Source organism: Lepidochelys kempii, chromosome 11 (genome assembly GCF_965140285.1).
Source record: "Lepidochelys kempii isolate rLepKem1 chromosome 11, rLepKem1.hap1, whole genome shotgun sequence".
NCBI classification, from domain to species: Eukaryota; Metazoa; Chordata; order Testudines; family Cheloniidae; genus Lepidochelys; species Lepidochelys kempii.
In genome coordinates, this window is record NC_136390.1 from 53030360 (window position 1) to 53056437 (window position 26078).

Below are 26078 nucleotides of genomic sequence, written 5' to 3' on the forward strand. Positions count from 1 at the left end.
AGTGATTAAGGGGGAATTAACTCCCTTCCCTCTCAGCTCCACAAAGCTCAAGTAAATAAGTTTTGTGTGTAATGGGGAGAGAATTCTCTCACTCCTCGCTCGCCACAGGAGTGCAGATCACCTCTGCAGCCTATGTGAGGCAGAGGCTGTGATTGGGTGGACCTGCTACATAGATGTTTCTAGACACAGGGGCAAAGTAAGCCCAGCCCCCTTTTTGCTACACACCCTAAAAAACCCTGTTCTGGACTATGGGGAGCTGGCATGGAGCTCAGCTCCATAGCTTCCCGGGAGTAGAAAGTCTCTGGTGTCCCACTTTGCCATCGCTCAGCAGCAGGACCAAACATAGTGCTGCTGCACTGGAAGCTGCTTTGGCATCAACACCAGTGGGTGAATTTCATCCTAACAGAACGTAGATAGTGTCTTAAAAATAACAAGATCAATGAAAGCTCATTTATAAGCTAGATTCCATCACCCACCTTGTCTCTGCTATACAGAAGAACATCTTTAAAGACTTAATACTTAATGTCCCAACCTGTTTTATACAACTCTCGATGATTATTGTATTTGCTGCTGAAAAAAGTATGCAGATAACCACCCAGTTTTCTTCAATATCAGTTTAAATTCTCCACAAAAACTCCCATCCTGGTTCAATTTTGCCCTTAGTTAACCAATGTAGTTGAAGAGAATTTGGCTAAGCATGAATTTAGCCATTGAGTGAGAAGCAGAAAATGATCTCCCAAAACTGGAGGGTCAAAAAAAGATGGTGGGGGTAGAAGAAGATGGGGAAAATTGAGAAAAGAGCCTGAAGTCAGGGAATCCAATCAAATCCTAGATTGTGATATAATGTACCATGCCATCCTGCCAGCCACCAAAGGAGAGTACAGATTCCACAATTAGGCAGTATTTTATTTGTTTGTTTACATAAAAAACCATCAAGTATCTTGATAAACACTTTACTCTTACAGCAGTTTTCTATTGTGAATAAGTTTTAAACCGAGACAGTGGGAAATCTTTGCTTCCTTCAGTTATTTCCTATAACTTGATTTCAAGCCTCTGGGTTTTTCTTATAAGTGTTGATGGGCTTATTAATACCTAACATAGCCTAAAGGAAGGCCAACAGAGAAGAGAGCTGGGGTGAACTTTGCATCTGAAAGTTTTGTTTTTATTGTTAAATGTCAAAAATATTTTCCTGCTCCTTTCCTTTGTTTCCTAAATATAAAAGTATTTCCTTTCCTAACATTTACATAGTGATCTACAATAAATAACTAATTAATATTTGGACAGGGTTTTTTCTCAGTAACTACCAGGACACTGTTAAATGAAGCGAACAGTTAGTGGAAAATGCTTTCATTCTGAACAGGTGAAAATATTCTCTGAATGCTGATGACATTTACTAAGAAAAAACCCCCATACATTTCCCAGAGAGCATATAGATTCTGCACTCCATATAAGACAACTGATGAGGTACAAATATCTTAATAGATCATGAAGAAAAAGAGAAACTGATTACTGCTAAAACAGTTAATTCACAATAACCTTTCGAGATAGATATTTTTGGCCAAGTTTTCAAACAGCTTGTAGAAGTATGTCCCATATTAATAAATACAAAATCTTGCATGTGCGGATGCGGAAAGGCATTTGTGCAGGCTAAATGGGGGACTGCATATTTAACTAGTTTTAGACTGTAATTATTATTTGGTGCCTAGAAACTCCTTTCTATGTGCAAATGTGGAGTTTTGCTCAGGTAAATCCAGAATTTTCCTGCACCCCCTCAGTCTCTTATACCTCTTCAGTTCCTTTCTTGCTCCCTACAGTCTCTTATCTTCTTATAGTTTCCTGCCCAGACCCCTAATCATAGAGCTCACAGCCATCTTCCCAGGCAAGCTTCAGTTGGACTGAAAATGGTGAAAGTAAGCAGCCATCTTTACTAGAGGCAGCCTCACTGCAGAATTCAAAGACTGCTGGGAAACTTTGGCCATCTTAACTGAAAACAGCTTGCTTCATCTCCATTGAAAGTAATGAGAGGGTGGCCATTTTGAATATGGGAAAATTCATAAGTTTGATGCCAGCAGTTGTAAGATCATGGAAAACTAAAAAACACCAAGACTTGCTATAACAATACTACAGTATCTAGCTCCTCTTTAGTGCTTTTCATCAGCAAACCTCAAAGTGCTTCACAACGGGGTCAGTATCATTTGTGATTTTATGCTAGAGTTGGCAACTGTTTTATTGCTTAATGTGAAACAAGTCACCTAGACCAGAGAGTTCTCAACATTTTTTATAGTGTGGACCACAACTTAATTGACCGACTGTCTTGTGGACACCTCCTCTCTCATCTGTGATCATGTGGGTCACCTCTTTCACACAGTTCATCAACAAATCATGATCTCATAACAGTCCTATAGCAACTACAGCAATTGCTTATATGGTAAATTAATATAAGTATTTAATTCTTAGCTTTGCTTCAGGTGATATACCAGCTGAAAACAAAGAGGAACAGCCAGCACCGTGTACTTCAAACTGTACTAAGACCTGATCAGATTTTTACAAGCTACCCCCAGCTTTATACAGACCACAAGTACAGGCTCTGCAGGTCACTAATAGTGGATATACTTCAATGGAAGTGACTCTGGTATGCACCAGCTGAGAATCTGAATGACTGTGTGGACAGTGACTAAAGCAGGGGACTGGAAGTTAGGACTGTTGGGTTCTACTTTTGACATACACTGACCTGTTGTGTGATCTTGAGAAAGTCACTCACCTGCAAAGGACTCTCTTTATTTTTTTAACTGGGCTTGTGTCCTTTTTGATTCTTTACAAAAATGTTTTTAGGTTTGGGGGATTTTTCCCTGCTTTTTTTAAAAAAGTAGGAGTATCAGGGATGTCAACTCTGGTCTTCCCAGGTTTTGTTAGAGGGCCTACTGGATGGCTCAGAAGATGTTGGTTGGAGGGGTGTTGTTGCTGAATCTTTTACAAAAGTTTTCATTCCCCAAACTGTTAATTTTTTATTGAAGTTAAACAGGGGTTTAAAAGACAGGGTGTTTAAACAGTTTGACAAAAATCCTTTCCCTTCCCAATTGCTCATTTTTCACTCTCCTGATTCTTGTAATAGCCTCACTTTACTAGATCTCCAGTCACCCCCATACAGTCTTCCAGGCTGTACAGATCTTCAATTTCCAATTTCTTTTTTAAAGGCAGGAAAAAACTGTTTTTGTTTTTTGTTTCATTTTGTTTTTAGAAAAAAACTCCAGACCTTCTTTATGCCTCATAAAGAAGAACAAAAAGCACAACCCACCCTTGTTTTCCTTTGCATTTTTTTCATTCCACCTTTAAAAGGCTAGCAAACCCTTCAAAGGGCACAGGATTCTTTCCCAATTCAGTCTGCCTCCGTTTACCCATCCATTAAGTAGGTATGATAATACTTACTGTACCTCTCTCATAGGTGTTATGATTCTTTGTTTATAAAGTGCTTGAGAATTCTCTAAAGGAAACTTTTCAAGTCTGGAGTATTATTATTAAAAGGACATTCAGACAGCCATTATGCTTCTGTTTTATCTAGGTCAAAGAGGAAGTACCTGTGTGAGTATCTATTTACTGTACTTATCTTAGACTTATATTTTAGATTCCCCTCCCCCATCATCCTCAGGATGCATGAAAGAAGAGAACTCAAAGGCAACCTCCTTCTTTTAGGCAATTCTCATGATATGGGGAAGTCCTAGAATGTACATATACAATTCTGTATTTCCCCTCTTCATCAATGCCCGCCTACTGTAAACTGTGTAATTTCCAGGATCTCATTAAATTCCTTAGGACACACAGAACTAAACTTTAATAATTTGTGGGCAGATAAACAGCAGAGTTTAATTAGTGCAGGCCAGGTCACCATCTCCCATAGAGAAACACAGAGCTGTGGGAGGAGGGAAACCCAGAAAATTTAATGCAATGAAATGTATAGAATTTGCTACTAAGCATCCCCACACAGCAGAAGAGATCTGGGGCCCACTGGAATTTGCAGGAGATGAACTTTCCTTTCCACTCCATTTGTGATATCAAAGTGTTTTCCCTAATTTACCAGTAATATTTGTTGATCAATGCTATTTGGTGAGAGAGAACACATTCTGGTAAATTGCATGTCAGACTGACTTCAAGTCATTTTGTAATTTCACACAGTTACTGACATTAACCAGGATGTGTATTCTATTTTGATTATACAAATAATTTAACTTTGAAAGAATCTTCTGTGATTACTTAAAATCTGTGTGAGACCAATTTCTGCCTCATATCCCGATTGGAGTCTTTGGTTATTATGGGTCATTCAATGCGAGGATGCTGAAGAGCAAGCCTATTTAAGGTAGAAAATTAAATATACACTTCTACTTTCACAATGCATTATACAGCAAAGGTTAGTCAAACCCATAACCTCATTGCGATGGGGGGGAGATGGTGGCAAAGGAAGAGGATTGACCGATTTATTTTTCTCCTACAGTCATTCTATACTAGAGCATTAGTAACAACCTCCCAAGATGATACTTGCTTCAGAACTTCACCGTCAGGCCCCAGTAGATCAGGACTGAGCACAGACTATAAGAGTTTCTCGCTCCCATCTATGAGCCAATTTACATTTGTAAGTCCTATAAACACCAGTAAACATGTACACGAAGTGTTAGCGTTGAGTTAAACAAGCAATAATTAGGAATTGGCCTGCCAATAGAATATGCGTTTCCACTCTAGTAACACAATTTCCATTCTTACATCTTGTCTGAATTAGAACAGTTCTCTTTAAAAATTCCCCACCACCAGAAAGCTCCACAGTTTCACCCAACCAGCTGTAGCTTTTTAGTACTCCCTGGCTGCAAAGACCCTCCCTAGTTTAGATTGCCTGCACTGGGACTGGAACAAAGATTTGTACTGTCTGAAGCACTGGGACAAACCAGCCTAACCCTGTCCATAACTGAAGGTCCGCCCCCTTACTTAAGGGGGAGGAACTTCTAAGCCCAGGCTACAGCTGATTACTGTGGACAACAAAAGAAACAGGAATGGAAATGAGGTCAAAGGTTGAAAAATCAGGGATCCGGTGGGGGGGGGGCAATGAGTAGAGATCCCCTGATAGCACCCACTGCTCCTCAAAGGTGTCTAGGGAGTCAGTGGATACTGCCCAGATGAACTCCGCCTGGAGGTGTGTTTGGATAACAGACTGGAAATAGGCCCCCCAGTCACAGAGCACCTGCCTGTCCAGCTTCCTCCTTCTGGTGGAACAAAGATTTGTGTCTATCCTTAAACCCTAGCTAAGAGGGAAGCACCTTGCAAAACATTAAAAACTCTACTACTGATCTACGGTTAAGGCTGACCCAACGAAAACTGTTTCATTCACACTGGTCCCTGCATAGGTTACAATGCATGGGCCTTTCCAAAACAGATTGCTTTTGGTGATGTGGGTATCCCAGAGCCTCAATGGCTCACATAGGTTGGGACTGTCCCAGGATACAAGCCTTTTGGCTAGAAGCAGGCAGGAGGATTAATATGATAATGGTTACCTTCTTTAACGTTAATTCTCAGAAGTGTGTTTTGAGATCTATCCCATCATCTTGGAAACGCTCATGGAAAGCTTGGTTGTCTTGAGCAGTGCTTCTAGCTAAATGACTCATATTGCTTAGATAGAAAAGTGGACTGCCTTGAGGGACAGAAGTTTAGCACAGCAACTGGACTGTCCTGGTAGCTAACAAGCGGGTAACATTTCAGAGAACAGGGACCTTAGATAAACTTGAAAAGCTTTTGTGTGACTTTTTAGATACCTTTGATTAATTCCTAGGGAACAGAAACAAATGTCCAGCTCCTTTCTCCTCTCTGCCTCCCTTCTTTCCTTCCCCTCCCTTTTCCAATGTACTACCTTTTTGTTCTTCTGCCTTTTTTTTTCCCAGTTCCTTATTTTGGGTGGGGGAATCAATTAAATAAAGAAAATCCCCCACCCTAGCTAATGTACTGGTGGCAGGCTGGCTAGCTCAGTTGGCTAGAATGGTCTATAATGCAAAAGTCATGGGATTATGCCTTCTCCAGGCCAAGATTTTTAGTGGGGCGTGCTGGTGGTTAAAGTATGTTACCCATTGGAGCAGGATGTTAATCATGAAAACTAATAGTTAATCAGTCTTATACAGCAGAACACATTAAATATACCTTTCCTATTTGTTATTTACCCACTCGGATTTAATGCATTGTTGTAGGCCAAATTCTCACACAGGGGACTGAAGGAGACAGAGAAAGGATGATGGTAGGCCCAAGGGGTGCTCGGTAATGAGATCTAGAGCTTGTCCTTCATAGGTCACAGGATCAAATCTAGCACAGGTCACTAGCAACCAAAAGTTTTTAGCAGCTAATGGCTTATTTGACCTCCATTCACTTTACAGAGATAAGAGCCCCCACTGGTATTAATTCACACTGCTGATGTCAGCATTAGGATTGAGTTGCAGTAAGGGGAAGTTTTCACACCTCCGTCTTGACCGGCATCTGGCTTGTGGATAAATAGTGGAATTCAGTCTGCTGGGTTGTTAATCTGGTATTGTTCATGAGTACTAAATCTACATGAAAAGATTTTAAAAAAATTCTGCTCTTGGGCATCAAAGGTAACATTTTAACACTGAGCATTAAAATAAATATATTGTATAAAAGGAATGATATTTCAAGTGAGGCAATATGGCACTAAAGTGGGCATTAAAAGACAACACTCTATCTTGTTCTGAGTATTTCTTTATATGTTCCATTCTCACCCTGTTATAATCTTTAACAGGAAACTGCAGCTCACACTTCAATGGCTATTGTTTCCATCCTCTGCAGCTGCTTCTCAGTACCGTGTTTGTTAGAAATATTTGTTAAAATGCCAGTTGGAATCTCCTATTTCACAGCATACGCTGTTTTTGTCACTTTCCTTTGTTGCTGTGAAACAAAACAATTTTAGGAAACATCTGTCACATTTTTTCTTACTGGGGAAGTGACTTCTGTAACCATTTTGAAATAAGAAATTTAGTCTCTCTCTCACCCCCCCGCCACAGACTAATTGTTGGTGGGAGGGTGGTTATTTACAGGTAGGGACTGATATTGTCATATGCGTGAAACACTGATATAATATCAGTGACAAACTGTCAAATGACTTACTGTGCATGTAAAGCAGAGTTATTATTATTTATTATTTGCATTACAGTAGCACCTAGAAGGTTCAATCTGATCACCAGTATTATTGCATTCATCACTCTCACAGGTACTATCTGATCAAAAAACAATTTATGTGCAAAAAAGCAAAGTCTAAAAAGAAATAGTTTAGCCATACAAAGATGGGACATCCTTAAAAACAACTATATTAGCAAAGGGCTAGACATTTAGAAGACATCTAGACTCATAGGAGTCATGCTGGAGGTGAAAGGTGGGACGTTGGCTGCTCATTACCCGAGTCATCCTGCTAGGATAGGGCCCAAGATGGGAGGCTGCAAAGGAAAAATGTGAGATTTAGCACATACTGCAGATGAACAATCTGCACTAACCAGTTTGGCAGGGAAGAGGGGTTTTGACAATGTTCCCTTGAGAGACCATGCTCCCTTGGGACTAAGATTACACAGCTGGCACATTAGCCATTCTCCTTCCCTAGAGCATCAAGTTAGATTCCTTCCCAGCTGCTAAAGGGGACTGGAGAGTGGAGAAGAGGCTCCCTAAGCCCTTTTCTCCTTCTAGTGCAACTGGGCAACGAAAGGCAGGATTTGGCCGACACTTAGGTTTAACTTAGCCCACATCATAAACCCATGAGAAAGCGACGTTGTGGTTGAGGAGAAAAGTTACAGTGCAGCAATTCTATATCAAGTCTTTCCACATAAGAATGATACTTGCAACATTGACACCTGTTTCTTTCCCTAACCCCTACCAACCAAAAGTAAATATATAAAACAAAATTAAAAAATTTTGACCAACACACACAAAAGCCTACCTACCCCTAAGAGATATGAGCCCTCCAAAGCAGAGGCTCAAAGCTGAGTGCCTCAGTTGCAATCTAGTTTGCAGCCAGGGGCAAATCTGATGGGAAAATATCTGAATCAGAACAACATAGATCGGGCTTTCGGCAGTAACGATTGTCCCAGTGCAGAAGAAATTGAGCAAAGCGTAAATGATAGAAGTCCTATTACTACGGAATTAGCAGATTTACCCGATGGTAAGGAATGGAAATGTGAGGCAAGTGATGGAGAATCATCCAGTTTTCCTGGCAGCGTAAAGGCGACTGGTGATAAAAAAGAATGTGGCTCACATGAAAAGGAGAGTAATGACAAAGAAAAATCTGGTTTACATGAAAAAGAGAGAAACTATAAAGAAGAATCAGCCTTGCATGATGACAGAAATGGCAGTGAGAAAAACTGACACCACATATCGATATACCAGATCCTGCTTTATGGCTGGTGATCCTAAACTCTGCTGATATTGATCGTACAATTTTGAACGGGCCAAGCAAAATCAAGGATGTGACGTTTCCAGTAAATGAGCAGAAGCAACACTGCTCAAAGTCACACTCTGAAAAAGGGCTCGAGAATGGTGAGAAACTGAATTGGCATTGGCTAGTTTTCTCAAAATCAACTGACAAAGTGCCCTGGTTTTGTTGCAAAATATTTGACAAGAATGCCAAATCATTGCTTGCACTTTCCAGGTACAATTATTGGCATAACTTAGCTGATGCTCTGAAGTAACATGAAAAGTCACCCAGCGTTGGAGGAACGTGCTCAAGCATCTGATCTCAATTACCTTCTTCCTTGCAAAGAATAATTTGGCCTTCCAGGGATCATCAGATAAGTTGTTCATTTAACATAACAGTAATTTTCTCGATTTGGTAGAGCTCCTTGGGAAATACGACCATGTTATGTGTGAGTCAAGTAGTTCATAAAGAAGCTATGGATCATTACTGCAGCAAAACAGTTGGAAACAAATTGATTGACCTTATGGCAAGGAAGGTGCTTGATACATATTGATTATTACGCCATAATAATGGACTGCAGTCCTAATATTAATCACAGTGAAAAGTTGTCATTTACAGTAAGATACGCTGATGACAAGGATGGCTATATCCAAGTAAAGGTACACTTTATCTGTTTCCGCTCTGTGGATGACTCTACTGGAAAAGGCCTGACAAAACTGCTTATGAATGTTTTGAATGAGAATAAAATAAAGCTTCAGGATTGCTGTGGCCAAGGCTACAACAATGGTGCAAATATGAAGGGAAGAAACAGTGGCGTCCAGGCAAGGATCCTTGTGCTGAATCCAAGAGCTTTCTTTGTGCCTTGTGGCTGCCATTCCCTCAAACTGGTTGTGTCAAATGCAGCATCATCATCTTTAGATTCCATATCTTTCTTTGGAGTACTGCAAAGGATATGTTTTCAGCATTAACTATCAGGTATAAGATCCTCATGTACAATGTTACAAATCTGACCATGAAGCCTCTAAGTGACACTTACTGGGAGAGCTGCACTGACAGCATAAGGCCAGTGAGGTACCAAGTGACTGAGGTTTATGATGCCCTGATGGAACTGGCGCAGCTGAGTAAAGCTGTGGCTGGAATCAGAAATGAGGACAAAGCCTGGCAAACCAGATCACTGACTTCTGGTATCAATTGTGGTTTGGCATGATATCCTGTTCCAAGTAAACGTTGTAAGCAAGGCATTACAACAAACTCAGTCGATGGACATCGCGACTGCGACTACTTTGATGAAAAGCTTCCTTGATTTTGTTGTGGCCTACAGAGACAACAGATTTGAATATGCCTCACTGCTGCCAAAGAAATAGCAAAAAGCTCCAGTGTTAAGCCTGTCTTCAAGGAAACTCATATTCATTGCAAGAAGAGACAGTTTAGTTATGAGGGCAGAGATGAGGTGACGGGAAGCTCAGAAGAAAAATTCAAAAGGGAATTGTTTTGTTCATTCGTTGATACTGTTTGAATGTCCATCATAGAAGGGTTTAGAAAAATGAAGCACCACAAAAAGACCTGGGCTTTTTGCATGACCTTAGTAAGCTGCCAGCGGACAGGAAAACACTCTTGAACAATTGTACGGACCTTTACCGGATGCCGACACCTGGAGAATGTTCAGACATCAATGATAAAGACCTCTGCCAAACTGGACAACATCCATCACATTTTGCAACATGGGAAGCATACTCTCCACTCCAAGTTTTCCAATTCATTCATGAGGCACAGCAGACAGGCATTTTTCTTAATGTGTGGATAGCTTTGAGGATTCTGCTCATGCTACTGGTCACAGTCAAGAGTGGTGAGCACAGTTTTTTTTGTTTTTTTTAAAGCTCAGGATCATTAAAACATATCTTTGATTGATGATGGCACTTGAAAATGCCATTGACCAGTCTTTTGATCTCTCTGATGCTGTGCTTCAGTTCACGAGGGCAAAAGCGAGGAAAAACAACCTCCTGAACTAAAGGACTAGGGTTGACATTCTAAGACTATCACCTACTGCAACACTGTTTAATACTGGTCCACGCAATGTTGGTGCACAGTTCAATTGCTTGATGTTAGTACATTTCAGTTATTCTTCAAATTAAAGTTTCTATAAGCGCAGAGAAAAGGATATGTTTATTTGCTTACATATGGCATGAATAAATACAGAGTTACAGATCATAGCATGCAAATTTATTGTCTTATGACAGGGATAAATCATGCATGCAAATCGTGGATCAAAGTCAAGAAATGGGCTACAATTGCAATAAAAAATAAAATATTTGAAAGGTTAACAAATGGGTGGGTGTCAAAGATGCACCTCACCTGGGTCGCCATTTGGGTTAGGGCCAGCCCTGCACACTTAGATCCTTACTCAGGAAAAGCTCCCATTCCCTACTCTCCCCGCCCCCCTCACCCTGCCCCAGTTGGCTAGTGCATATACTTCCTTTACATTCAATCAGAGTTTTGCATTAGGTGGGAAATCCAGATTTTGTCCAATAGTATGAACTGCTACACAATAACCCAAAGCTTGAATGCTAAATAGGTGGAGGAGCTCTCCTTCCCATTTGTCTTCAACTTCTTGAGATGTTATGTTATAACTGCACGTCCTTCACTTCCCCACTAAATATCTTTTTTTTTTTTGTGGGTTACACTGTGCCACTGACTTAAGCAGAGTTCCTCCAGTGATTTCAATGGTAAGATTTGCTTAAGAATCAATGACCTAATGTGACCCCGTGTTTTTAAATGCCAAAAGCAAACTGTTCTAATTAAGGAGCAGGTATCTCAATATCAGAGGGTAAAGTTTGGCTTCAGTTACAAGTAGGAATGATTTCTGCCTATTCTTCATTTGTGTATATCGTAAACCTACCATATAATGTGTCAGTCTCTGTTCATTTTCTTGTGCACCAAATTCACCCACACATTATGGGGAGGGGAAATAATATATTTGAAAATATGTTGCGAGTTTAAAGTTGAAGGATAAAAGGAATGTGACTCATTTTGCCTTTGATTCTCATTTTATAAAAATCCTACCTAAGCCATTTCAAAATATGTTTAAAAACAAAATATAATTGGTCACGGTCTAAGGTTATGTCTGCTGTGTTTCATCTTGGAACTAACTCTTAGAAATGATAGCAGACTCTTCTCCTACCTACAGTCTTCTCATTTTATCTGGTTACTTACGTCTAGGCTCAACACCTCACCATCACACTGTTGTCATAGCAACAACAAAAATTGTATTTGTGACTAATCTGGTTTGCTTCCGTCCACCTGATTTCTTTAAGCATGAGCAAGTACTGTAGCTGTATACTTCTATTTTTTTTCCCCCTTCCTCCACTTCATCGGTTCATAGTACTCCTATTCATGTGAATAGGAGTTCTATGGACAGATATAAGGAAAATAAGACCTTTCATAAGTAAACCTGCTGTAATAGCGTCCACCCAAGATCATAGCAATGACAGGTTAACCTCATCTCTACAGCTTTCATTTTCTTGAATCTAATTTACCGAATACAGAAATAAAAAACAAAACCAAAATAAACAATGTCCAGTGTTTTAGCCTAAAACTTTGACGTACATCGTGCCAGTCATGTAGAGAAATCCTCAAGCAATTTATAGACTGATTTATATCAGATTAATACCTATAAATGGTATTTCAGCCAAGGAGTGGATAGAGGAGTAAACAATAGACACATGTATTACGAAGGAGCTGGTAGCAACTTTAAGTTTGACCAGCACTTTCCATTATCACACAGTTTTCAGTGGCTTGTAACTTGGCCAGATTTTAACCATTCAGACATAAGTTTCCCGTACTTGCTCTCTGCCTCAAGCTGCTTTTTTTTTTTTTTATTTTAATACTTTCTGCTAAATTGGCTATTTCTGAGAATGAAGTTAATTAAAAATTGGTAGTTTTGCTAATGTTACAAGATTAGGGTGCCTAGAGCCTTGCATAGGAATTGTTTTTAGTATTTAACTTGAAATAAATAATAAATGAAATGCTTTTTCAGCTGTTTCTTTGAAGTCTAATATCTTCATGGTTTAGAGCAGGAACTTGAAGTTTGATTGAAGGTGCGAACTGTCCTAAAGGTACACAGATGTCTTTTGCTGTTTCCATGAAAATCCATCAGGTCTGAAAATAATTATTTACGCTTTCTCAGCAGCGCTTGTTAAAGGTTTGCAATCTCTGAATGTTCCATCTGCACTGTGCCTCCTCCAGCCCCACTCGCCATCCAGCGAAATTGAGCATGTTCCCCCACTCCGCTTTCCTGCCATCTGCACTGAGCATACTCAAAACCTGAGGTCCAGATTGGATGCAGCAGCAGCATTGCTTTGGCCAGGGAAGGAGGGCTGGGCTCGAAGGAGACCATGAGGTCTAGCGTCAGCTCTTCTACTAACTGGTTTTAATAATTCAGTGCACTTCACAACTTTTATTACTGAGCAAGGTCTCATACCTCTAACTTAGGAGGCAGGCATCTCCCACCTATTTAATGATTGGACAACTGAGAAGCTGCACAAAGACACTGCAGGAAGAGCTGTGAATAGAAATCTGTGTCGAGTATGGGAGACGCAGTCGCATTGATAGCCACTAAATGTGCCAGACCTATGTGTTTGGCTGAGATATCTGTAACCATTAGACACAACTCCCCTCCAGAGCCAGGAACATAACTGTAGAGATAGGTTTGTAGAAGATTATAATTTAGAGATGCTCCCTCATCAGGGACAATATTATGTCAAAGGAATTTAGAGATGTGCCCTGACAGTGGGGGTTGGGAACTCTGTATGGCTGCGTGCAGCTGTTCATCAGAGACACTTTCCAGTTTGTTTTACTCAAGTTTTATTCCTGTCTCATTCACTGGTTTGTTATTTAATGAACCCCAAGATCATTACAGCAACCAAACAATCCCGACTCCAAATATTCCATTGCCACCTAGAAAATGGTTGTGCAAGGCACTGATAATGTGTGTGTTGTGTCCCTTTGTAAAGGCTGGTTCACCCGAATGACATTATAACTTGTGATAATTAAAGATATATCAAAATGTGTTTTAAGCGTCATTGGAAAATAGCATCTCTAGTAGATAGGGCGCTTCAATACCAGATTGGTAAATGCAGTGGATTGCTCTGCTCTCTTCCCTCTGAGTCTCTGTGAACAGGTTCTCCTGTATGGTCCTGGGGGTTGGGGATGCCTTTCACAGCTGTGTCTTGGCTCTTGGGTATGTATGTTTCATTTGTTGATAGAAATGCATATTGAAATGTATGTGTAAGACTCCTATTTGCTGAATGATCCGAGCAGGAGTTTTGTAAATTTCAATAGCATACTGCCCATTCCAAAAAACAGAGCAGATGAATGTTTTGGTATACAAGTGAGATGCATGCTGGACACCCACTACATTAACCAGTGAGCAAAGTCTGCTGTAGAGGTTACTCAGGAGTAGATCTAGTAGGAGAACAGGGAGGAAAAAAATCCCATAACATTTTTTGTTTTTCATTGCAACTTCGGTGCCACTAGTCCTTTTTCCAATTAACTCTACTCAGGAACATAGTGGTGAATACTACAGGCAGACTGCTTCAGCCTTTGTACTTGAAGACAAATTATAGCTTCCAGATCTGTCAAGCTTGACAAAGTGTTCTTTAAAGTTATAACAGAACTGTGCTTAAAATAATATATAAGCTACACTTTCAGATCATGGGTTGAGGTTGGGTAGCTTCGTGTGTGTGGTGTAGAGGGGAAGGAAGAGGAGTGAACTGAGAAATTTCAAAGAAATGTTGCACTAGAGAGCCAAGAGTAAGTCAGGTGGGCTATAACCTTCAGAGATAAATAGACTAACACTGTTCACACAGACACCAAAAAGTAGAAGATGAATTACAAATATATTTTTCCTCTCGCATTAAGAGTCCAACCCATCTCCCATTTAAGCCAATAGAAAGTCTCCCTACTTCTATACCCCATCCTCCCAATCACCTGTTTTCCCCTGGCACTGGTGGTGTGTTGGGACAGGAGGTGGCACAGCCAGCGTGTGCTGCAACACCAGAAGGGATTGCTGGAATAACAGCTGTAGGGGGCTGTTGCAAGTTGGTATAAGTTAAAGGGGTGCTGTGTATGTTCTTACTTGTGCCAGGGATCAGGGAAGTGCCCTGCCACCCTTCTTCAGGCGTGCTAAGCAGAACTCTGGCACAACCAAGGATCTAGGCCCAGCCTAGAGCACAAATAGGTTTGAGAAAAGATGCCAAATTTGCTCTCCCACATGCGATTTGTATACTTTAATATCTTTGGAGTAGGGCTTATCTTGTATTGGGTGTCCTGTACAGCTTTCAGTACATTTTCAGCGCTTGACAAATAATAAAATGAGAACAATGAGGGTGCTGGTTGTGGTTTTTCTACCTGCCCAAGAGAACTAAACTGAGTGGGATTAGTTTTGACAACTGAAGATCCAGGATCTGTATCAATACATCTGGACCTTTGGAATTCTGCCATGTAGCACTTATTTAGGTTAAAGACGTAAGCAGAAATTATATTATACCAATTTCAAGGCCAGACATGTAGTACTTTAAATGAAATATGTGTTTGTTACAGCTTATTTATTTTTTTTAAAAGCACCACAAGCTATTTGCTTTATCTACAGTACGGAACATTTCAAAAAATCCGCTCTGCCCCTGCCAGTAGCAGTTATTGTGGAAATCAGGCTAGACTGCGGGTTTTACTATTAAAGGTCGGAAAAGAAAAATCAGGAAAAAGATCTAATAGTGAAAGTGCTATTAGATGTCTGATGGTTGACATTTCTATTCTGAAAACATACCAGTCACTTGTTATCTAAAAAAGTCAGTTCTTTGCTGTCGTGATACAACTGAGAAAGGCCAGCACTGCTACTAATAGAGAGAACTATTGCTCTTTTTCTCAGATGGAAATATTTTACCACAAAGGTCAGGACTGATATCACTTTTAATAGGCAGAACAGTGACTTGTTGAGAAAATCTGTAAACCTTTAGACCCCAAGCTCCTGAAGTCAATGGAGCTCCATACAAGGACCTTTCTGCCTGGAGCAGCTTGCAGGACTGGGATCTTAATACCCAATCCTGCATAGGGATACAGAGAACTATTCAGTATATGCCCCCACTTGTGTTGCATTTCTTTTGAGAAAGCCAGCCATGGAGTGGGCTGAGCAGTGGTTGCCAGCCTCTATGCAGTCTTTATCTGCTTAGGTCTGTGGGGCAGGAAAAGGCAGACTCTGGGCCCTACCTCCTGCTCTGGCCCCTACATGCGGTTCTAGTAGCATGCAGAGACTGCAGTGAAGCCACAAGAGGCTGGGGGAGAATACAACCCAGAAGAGGAACACAAGACTCCTGGGATTGTTCTCATATATTCCGGTTACCACTTCAGAACCTGGCCAGATCAGAATCCAGGTGGCACAAAAGATGGCTCACAGCCACCTTTGCCTCTGCCTACTAGTACGCATCTATGGCATTGCAGCTCCTAAGAAGCACAGCACAGTATCTGTCCCAGCAGGTGTGTCAGGACCTAAGGACATTTGTTCTTTCTTCTACACACACACACACACGGCTATTATCTAAACATACACATACATGTATACAAAAGTACATTGAAGACCTGAGTGCTCCTCTCAATCTGTCCTATATTCTATAGGTTATCTAGAGTGCACATTTGTTTAGAGCTGGTTGCGTTTCTAGCATTTGATAATACTCTTTTTGTCAAATACGTAGCAAAGGGAAGAGGGGGACATTTAAAGAGCGAAACCAAACAACAAAACAAAGTCTGAATAAAAATACAGAGAAATCCCTATACTCAAGCATCTGGTGCGGGTGACTGTGTAAAATGCGTATCTGTTCAGCCTTCAAAAGATGGTCAGGACTGTTCATCTCAATGCCATTGGAGGCATTCTTTCTGTACGTATGATCCTGCAGAGAGAATGCCTCTGGTAGGGTGATGCAGCAATACTTCCACCACACTATGGCTGTGTGTCCTAGGACAAAAACAAATACGCTGGGCCTCTCTGCTTGTCCTGCAGAAGCAGTTAATAAACTTGTTGTTTTAACTGTTTTGAAATTATGGATGATGTTGATATACAAACAAGGAAGGAAATGAAAAGTGACCTTAATTTCAAGTTGCATGAAAATCACATAAGAAAAATTAGTGTTTCAATAATGCAAGAGGAAAAACTGGTAGGAATGGAAATATTGTCAAGTTTCTGAGGCCATCACCAATAAATGAATAAAGGGAACAAAATGATTGGCAGTGTCATGTTAAGATTTTCCATTGCAGTACATATAATAAAGATAACCCTTTGCAAGAACTATAACAGTCATTGCAGTCCAAGTAGGAAACATGCCACCATCAAAGAAGGGAAAGAAACCTTTCATAAAACGGAGATATGTATCTGCTTTGTGCAGAAGGCACAATTATAACAGGAAGTAAATCATTAACTAAATGCTATCGTTTTCCCAGAATTCTTACCATAAACAAACATTTATTAGACTGTGTTTTACTAACGTCAACCAATAAAAGAAAATATCACTATGTGCAAAAGCTTGATGGAAAAACCTTTAAGCTTGTCAAAAGACAACCTTCAATCTGCATCAAACTGAAGGTCTATATGCTATAGAGCTGTGGCTTTCAACCTGTGGTCTGCAGATTATGTCAAAGACAACCAAAGGGGTCCGCACCTCCCTTTGAATTTTTTTAGGGGTCTGCAAATGAAAAAAGTTTAAAACCACAGCTATAGAGCCTCATATCCAGTGCTGGCTGCAGTTTTTCACCTGTAAATAACTGTGCCTGCATTTTTGTGTCTGCAATGAATTGTATACTACTCCTGGGGGAATTCTGTGCCACTGCGCAATGCAGAATTTTGCAGCAATTAATGGTTTTTGCACATAATTTCCTTTCCCCGAGAGAAATGGGCTGCAGTGCTGTTGGCCGCCACTAGGGGCTGCTGGACCTGGCCGAGCCCAACTCGTACATAGAAGACACTGCAGGTTAGCGCTGGGGAGGAGAGTAGAGGGTTCCCAGCAGCTGCAGCTTCCTGCATGCCCTGAAGGAACGAGACGGTGGCATGCAGGAAACTCCACACAAGCCTGGCTGGGACCCAGCACCAGGCTGTTTCTCCTTCTGGAACCCTGGGCATTAGAGGGACGGGTGTCTGGGCTGGGGAGGCCACGGCTGGGCTCTGTGGGTGAGGGGGACGGGTATCTGGCTGGGGAGGCCATGATTGGGCTCTGGAAGGGACGGGGAGGGTGTCTGGGCTGGGGGAACATCTGGGCTCTGGGAGAGAGGGGGATGGGTATCTGGGCTGGGGGGGCAACAGATGGGCTCTGGGAGGGGAGGATGTCTGGGCTGGGGGGACCACGGCTGGGCTCTGGGCTTCGGGGGAGGGTATCTGGGCTGTGGGGGGGCAGAGAAACAGAAACTGGGTTGTCATATGGGTTTCTTTAATTCTCTACTCTAGGGGAATTTTTGTGTGTGTCTGTATTGCTATAGACATACTTGCTGACAGGTATTTTGAAATCAATGACCAAAATAATTGAAACTGGCATGATTATATAGTGTTATTTAGACAAATAACATTTGCAGAATTTTGCAGAATTTTAAAATATTATGTGCAGAATTTTCAATTTTTTGGCGCAGAATTCCCCCAGGAGTATGTGTACACAACTATTCGTAGTTAAATATCTACTTTTGTGCCTACAGATCAGGTAATTAGTCATTTTACTAACATCGCACCTATAATTAGACAAGGTTGAAAAACTTCACTTGCAAAAACTGAGATCTGTCTGCATATCAAGCCCCTTGGTTCCAGTTTCTGCTGTTACACTTGTGCAATCTCCACTGAAATCATATGTGTTACTCCATAAGTGTAACTGAGAACAGAATTTGACCATAAGTGTCAACTTAATTTTGCCTGGAGATAGTAGGGTCTGATCTTCCCATAGTTGCTTAGATACTACAGTGATGAGCACAGTTTAAGAACATAAACAGAACTGAACTGACTTCAGTGGTAGTTGGATTTTGCCTTAGAAACCAGAAAGAAGGTACACATTTATTTAAGGGCAATCTGAGGTAATAATCTTACCTGAAGAAGTTTCCTGATTCTTTTCAGGTTGTGTATCAACAGGAGGTTCTTTTCTTGAGAAACACGGTCTAACTGTTCATCCAATTGTATTAACAAGTTCTGTAAGAGGATTGTTGCCATTGGTTCATTGTTGGAAGCGACCTCCCTATGCAACACAAAATTCTTAACATGAAATATGCATGTGAATGAACAAAAATGTCATGATATATGTCAAGTTATTTGCTAAGTAAGTTATAATCTGCATCTTGGTGAAAAATTCAGAATTAAAGGAAACAAGTAAAGACTTTTTTAAAAGATAGTTTGCTTCTTGCATGCAGTCTGGAGAAAAGAGTAGATGAAACCGTTTCACACTACAAAATACAAACAAACAAAAAAAACAAACCTAAAACTAACTGACATTTTTTCATGCAAAAAACTGTAATGTTAATATTCTAAAAACAAATAAAATATTTTGAATAGAGATGAGTCCAAACAAAAATCTATTCAATCACACCTGAAATTTGAGGTTGAAAGAGAGAAATTTGAGGTTTAAAAGTTATAGGACAGCTCGAATGACTATGTATTATCTGATTATATTAAGCTTTAATATTGTTTCTCTTCATTAAAGATAGATGAAGCCATATTTCAATAAATGTGTGATAAAGAAAATTTCATTCAGCTTACTTCTTTAAAGAATTATTTTTAAATAAAAATGTGGTATTTGATTTATTAAAAATCAAAGCAAGAAAGAGATCCCTAAACACTAATTAGTGTTTTTATTATAAATCTGCCTCGACAAGTAAAATATATGCAATGGAAATCTGTAATTGGTAAATTAATGTCGTGAAAACATTGGCACTTTTAATGTTTCCCTCTGAATCTCTCAGATAAATAAAGGGCAACATGCTATGTGAATAAGATGGCCTTTAATACATAACTAAAGGTACACTTTTCTTGCAAAGCATGTTCCTTCACAGTTCACAAGCAAACATGCTAGAAATCTGCCTGAATAAACCATAAAGTTTCCACAAATCAAACCTTAGTAGATAGAAGAACATTTAATCCTACCAATCTTGGCTTTCTATCCACTGTGCTAGTAGATGTCGGACTTCCATGGGAAAGTTATCATCATAGAACTGGTCTACCTGCTCCAAAAACTTTATTTCCAACTGCTGGACTTGACTCCACTGAGACATACTATAAAAGAAATGGTGAAATTGGTTTAATATTTAATGTATAATCTTTGATACTACACAAGCACTCCATGGCATGTGTATCATTTGTTTTCAGCATATGTTCATCCTTTGTCATACAATTTTATAGTCCTCCTACCCTTCATTTTTTCTGCTTTCAAAGGTACACTGTCCACCTGAAACAGTGAATTATTCAGTTAAAAAAAAAAAGAGTAAACAGTAGTTTCAGGTGTAAGACTGATCTGGGTACCCTGCGGATTTCTGTGGTTTCACACCACCTTTTCCTTTTTATTGTAAATGATTTTCTCTCCCTGGTTGCTGTGTGAAAGACTCATAAAAGTAGATCATAAAAATATCAGGCAGAACAGTGACTTTTCTTTTAACAGTATTTCCCTTTTCAGAAAAGTAGTTTACAAAGCCAGATATCATCACTTACAAGACCAGTAAGCTGGCAGGAAGGTGCCCTTGTTGGTTTGATTAATTCACACTACTCTGATTTTATATTCCACTTATCATTGTATTTCATCAACTTCAGCTGGTTCTAGAACTCCATCCTCTTCTCTATTGAGGTGCAATATCCTGCCCTAGCACATTGAGTTATTGCTCTAGTACATCTTTAACTGCAATAAACCTGTGTGCACTTTGGGTCCAAACCCAGGAGTGGGAAGGCCACATAAGAAATAAAAGAGATGAAAATGTAGGCATGATCAGGGCATCTACTGCCCCACTCTGAAATTCATATCTAGACTAAGCACCTCTATATCTATCTCACCTAGAAGGATTGTACCTTGGGGTTGCTTAAGATTGTAGTTGTATGTTTTTGGTAAACTTAGTACTGGGAAGAAAGGCAGATACAAGGAATAGGCCACCATGTGATGAGCTTGCATGGGGATAAGGGACAGACATTAGACCTGCATCGTCACTCCATACTCAGGCAAAACCAACATTAACTTCAGTAACTTGAGTGTGGGATTGCAACAATCTTTCAAGGTTGTAAATATTGGGCCAGATTCTCATGCTGCATCCAACTTCTCCTGGGCAGACTAGAGTGGGAGGGGTGGCCATCAGGAAGCTGGTTATACCTTCCTGATTCTCTGCCTTAATCCTGAGCACACATTAGAGTAGCTCAGAGGCTGCTCTAAAGAGCACCTGTTGGAATCATGTTCCAGCCAGTGCTCCTGCCAAACCCTCTCCATTCCTCCCCACCCCTGACATACTTCCTATGCTGGGGGCTGCAAAGAGGGAGTGACAAAGGAGCAAGCTATATCAGCTCAGTATCCCTAGCATGGTCTCAGTGGTACAAAAGAGGTAGAGAGTGAGCCGACGAAGTGAGCTGTAGCTCACGAAAACTTATGCTCAAATAAATTTGTTAGTCTCTAAGGTGCCACAAGTACTCCTTTTCTTTTTACGAATACAGACTAACATGGCTGCTACTCTGAAACCTGAGAATTTAGACCATATTTATTTTTTTAATTTACATTTTTATGTTGTAAAAAGTTATTACCAATCAATGCTGCAGATATTTTGCATATTTCAGAGTAAAACAGATAAGGGGAAAACACCCAAACAACAAAAATGTTGCTACAATGGCCTGTAACGCCTTTATTATTATTATTACTATTATTATTTGATGATATTACCTAAAAGCCCCAATCTCTGCTTGATTGACTGTAACAGGGTGGGTTTCTCTTTTTAGGGCCAGGAGGCCTCGGGCAGCCAACCCTGTGCTGTAATTAGCCCCATCTTAGCTAGACGGGGTAGGGCTAATTGTGGTCAGGTGACAGTATGAGACACCTGAGCCTCACAAAAGGGCTGAGAAAACTCAGTTTGGAAGATGAATCACAGGGAGTAGGTTGGGTTCTTGTAGGTCCTTAAATAGGGGGTGGAAGAGGGAATGAATTTGAAAGGGGATTCTAGGAAAGGAGCCAGAGTGACTTAAAGGTAACCCACAAGGGATAGGGAGCTGAGTCTGGAGGGTGGGCTAAAGATGAGCCCAAGCAGTGTGAAAGACCCTTTTGTTTGTGTGAGTTGCTGTTTTGGGCTTTCTGTACCATTGGTCAGGCACAGGGCCAAAGAGGGGAGGAGCAGGGAGGTTCTAGAGGTGACAATCCCTCCAATACGCCATCCTGGATGTTGGGGATGGTACTGTGGTGAGTGGAACTGCTTACAGGGCCCCATTGTGCTAGGTGCTACACAAAAATTACAGCTTGTTGAAGTGGTTTTGAGAGAAAAAAGACTATGGAACTGTCAGTCTTTTGAGACAAATATAGATTAACAGTTTTTCAATGTGAAAATTCAAAATGAAGCATTTTATTTTGAGTTGTTTCATAATGTCAAACATGGTCTTAAGCCATATATTCAGTGTCTTCATTATTACAACAATCTGTAACCTTCTAACCCCCTTTTTTTGTCCTATGACTACAGGGTGTTAATGGGCCACTTCACCTAGAATGGCCCCTTAGTTTAGCATTAGTAGTTAGCACATTGCATCTCTTTGACCTTGTATTTAGCTGTTACACTCTAGATATGTCTACATTGCAATTAAACACCTGTGGTGCACCTGTGCCAGGTGACTTTAGCTCAGAGGCTTGGGTTAAGGGGCTGTTTAATTGCAGTTTAGACTTCAGCCTGAGCCCAAACATTAAAACTAAACAGCCCCTTAGCTCAAGCACTGAGAGTCCAACTCCACTGGCATAGCCCAGGCATGGGTGTCTAAACTGCACCGAGTACCTTTCCCAGACCTGAGGAAGAGCTCTGGGTAGCTCAAAAGACCCCCCCCCTCCCCCCAACAGAAGTTGGTCCAATAAAAGCTATTACCCCACCCACCTTGTCTAGCTAACTTTTAAAAAAAAAAGCATTTTGTTTTGATTGAAAATATAACAATTTTGTAGAACTTTATTTTTGGGTGACTTGTTGATATTTCAATTTGTTGTCCCATTTTGTTGTGATGCGTTATTCATAAAGCAGAATTTCCATTCTGTAGAAAATCCTGATGTTTTAAAAACAAACAAAAAACAACTCTAGTTCTGAATCTGAAAAATCAATTTTCCATAGAATCCAAATCCCAAAATGTTAATTCTCAAGACTGAACAGTTTACTTTGTTTAGATAAGGTAACATCATTTAGGGTATTTAATATAATTGTGATACTAAAATATTAATGTTAATGTCTACATTCATCAAAACTACAAAGTCAAAAGTGTTCTGTCTCATTGAAATGAAATGGTTCCATGTCCTCCAAATGAATTAAAAATAACTTCATAGATGCTTAAAATTTTTAATTAAAGGGAAAATAATAGTTTTTTGAATAAGAATCTCAAACCAAACACTAAAACATTATGAACTTCCATTTTTAGTTTTCATTGACCCAAAGGAAAACCCTGAAGAAGCTGAAGTACTTTATGGGTATAACTGAGTCCTGTGGCCTTAATCAGGCAACATTAAGGGAGGTCAATGAGAGTCTTTCCGTAATAAGTACTGCATAACTTAGTCTTGTGATATGTGTTACTGAGTGCTGTACATTAAGTCAATAAGAGCACCTAAGTTTAAAAACTGATTAACAGCCAAATCTTGAGGTCTTTATATAATTACTGATTTATCCCCCCTCCAGATATTGTTATGAATATATGGCAATTCTCTCCAAAAAGAAGCTTGTGAATATTTATGCATTGATAATGATATGCAGATCTTATTCAGCATTCATTTCTCCAGGATTACATTATTACAATTTATAAAAACTCCCTGCAACATCACTTTCAAGCCGCCTCCTTTTTACATTTCTTCTATTTAGTGGAAGAGAAAATGTTACCAACTATTTACTTTTGTTTTCTGGTAATTGGGTATGAAAGCATTTCATTCCCTTTCTGCAGCTGTATTGATAACTTTACACAGTTTGCATAACTGATCAATGATGTATATGAAGAGGGAAATGCATGTGTTCCTTCCATACTGATGACTGTGTCTTTTGCATATATAAAGACTGGTGATTTTTCTCACACACACAATCCATCCATCTTGTGCAACTTCTGTGGCCTGAGCTATAGAGGAGCTCAGACTAGAGCAGGAGTGGCCAAAGTGAGCCTGAAAAGGAGCCAGAATTTACCAACGTACACTGCCAAAGAGCCACAGTAATAAGTCAGCAGCCCCCCGCATCAGTTCCCCAACACCACACCCTCTCCCCTGGCTTCCAGAGCCTCCTGCCCACAGGCAGCTCTGCTGAACAGCACCTCTCTCTCTCTCCCTGCACCTCCCGCTCAGCTGTTTCTTGGCATGCAGGAGGCTCTGGAGGGGGAGGAGCGAGGGCATAGCAAGCTCAGGGGAGGGGGCGGGAAGGGGTGGAGTGGGGACAGGGCCTGTGGCAGAGCCAGGGGTTGAGCAGTGAGCACCCCCCCCCCCCCCCGGCACATTGGAAAGTTAGCGACTGTAGCTCCAGCCCTGGAGTTGGTGCCTATACAAGGAACCGCATATTAACTTCTGAAGAGCCACACATTGGCCACCCCTGGACTAGATGATCACAAGGGTCCCTTCTGGCCTTAGACACACTTCAGTAGGAGTTTTGAGTGCAAAACTTTAATAGAATTAAATGGCTTTTGAGAATCCTGGAGTTTTGGATGTGCTAGGAACACCTAATAAGGCCCTAAGTAAGGACTACAGGATTTTGTCTGTAGTGTAAACTTTAAGGTTTCTTTTATGCTCACAGTCACTTGCCTGCATGACCCTTTGTACGATTGGGGCCTGTTTTGTAAATGGGAGACTTTTTTTTTTTAAAGCATATCCAGCTCAAACACAAACAATACACATTGTGGCAGGCTTTCCATTTCGCTTTTAGTCACAGGGCATGAACATGGCAAATGTATTTACTTTTCTCTTGTGGTGAAACAAACTGTAAGACAACGTGAAGCACAGACTTTATTCAAATTCATACCAAAAGTACTTTCCTTTTTCCAGGAAAAATTAAAGTTAAAAAAACTGAAAACATACATAGTTTAGTTTAGATTCTTATTCTAAAGCATCTAGTGCAGTACACAGAGCTGATATTGCAATGTAATGCAACAGACTATTTCTTAATGCTGCAATGTAACTTTCATATTTCATTTATGGTGTCAAAATAGTGTGTGTGCTATACAGTTTGGATGATCTGTTTCTATAACTTATAAATACATTCTAGGACAGTTAAATTCAATGGTATGTTAGGAAAGCATCAGGGCTTCAAAATGTGTATCTTCTGAAACTATCAAATTCACAAATGGAAGGTAAATGCAGGGGTGCTGGAACAATTTGTATAGTAGGGGTGCTGAGAGCCATTGAACCAAACTGTAAACACTGAAATGACTTCAAGCCAGGGGGGTGCAGTAGCACCCCTAGTTCCACGACCTATGTCTAAATGTATCTGTTTAATTCTCAAAGCTCTGTGCCGTTAAGAGGGCCATTATTGTGCATAAGTGGGAATCTTATAAAACAGTGCCATAGCATCTACTTCTATTCGGTTTCTTTCAGGAGTTAGATTAATTTGTTTTCAAAACACAAATGGCCTGTACCCTTCTGGTAAAAGAAGATGATCTCTTAAGGCTGTCTTCGCACTATGCTCTAGCAGGGTTTCCGTGCAAATTTTGGGTTTCAGAATACGCTTCCTGAAAATGACTTCTTTCTGAACTTCTAACCGCAGAGCTTACCTGGGGAAGGCTCCCCCCCACCCCCTCGCCCAGGCCCAGGCCCAGGCCCATCTTTAACGGGGCACAATGGCAAGGAACCGCCTTCAAAGCTGCTCTGCAGAGCCCTGAGGAATCAGGGCTATGCGTAGGGGGGGGGAGGCGAAGGGGGCCAACGAGCTAGTCTCTGTCCCCTGTTTCCTCGGCTGGCCTCGCTCCTCCGTTCCGTCAGCTCTTCTCTGCAGGTGCCCACTCAAGAAACTTGCCCTTCCACGCCCGCGGTTGTGGGGCTCGCTGCCCCCCCCCGGTTCGGCCCTGGAGCTGCCGGCCGCGGGGGCAGAGCTAGCGGCCGGGGCTGAGCTGCACGCAGCCCTTCGCGCCGCAGCCCCCGGGGCACGTGCTTCAAGATGGGTGGCCTCACCCGCCCCCACTCCAGGGAGCGCTGCGAGCGGGCGCCGAGCCGCGGGGGGCCCTGCCCGAGGCAGCCGCTGGCCTTGCCTGGAGGCCCGCTGGCTCCCCTGAAGGCCAAGCTCCCCCCGGGGGCCGCCTGTCCCCGCTTTTGCTGGGAGACCCAACCACCCACCCACCCGGCGCCAGCTGCTGCGACCCCTGCAGCGGCAGCTCGACGGGCGCCCAGAGCCGCAGCTCCTGCGCCCGCCCCGCTCTCCGTGCGGGGCCCCACCTGGGCCAGGCCGGCAGCTCGCGCGGGGCCAG

At 41.2% G+C, this 26078-nt stretch overlaps 1 protein-coding gene across 7 annotated transcripts in view; it reads right to left on the minus strand.

Annotated features, from left to right (window-relative positions):
• STAT4 (signal transducer and activator of transcription 4) overlaps positions 1-26078 on the minus strand; it is a 62239-nt gene that overhangs the window by 35895 nt on the left and 266 nt on the right. For all 7 annotated transcript variants that reach the window (XR_012154337.2, XM_073306206.2, XM_073306211.2 and 4 more), the window contains exons 2-3: positions 19593-19721; positions 18546-18690 (exon numbers count right to left, since the gene is read on the minus strand). Coding sequence is in view for 6 of the 7 variants with exons in the window: in XM_073306206.2 (XP_073162307.2) it covers positions 18546-18690; positions 19593-19720 (273 nt within the window). In the remaining variant the exon portion in view is untranslated. The remainder of the gene's footprint in view (positions 1-18545; positions 18691-19592; positions 19722-26078) is intronic.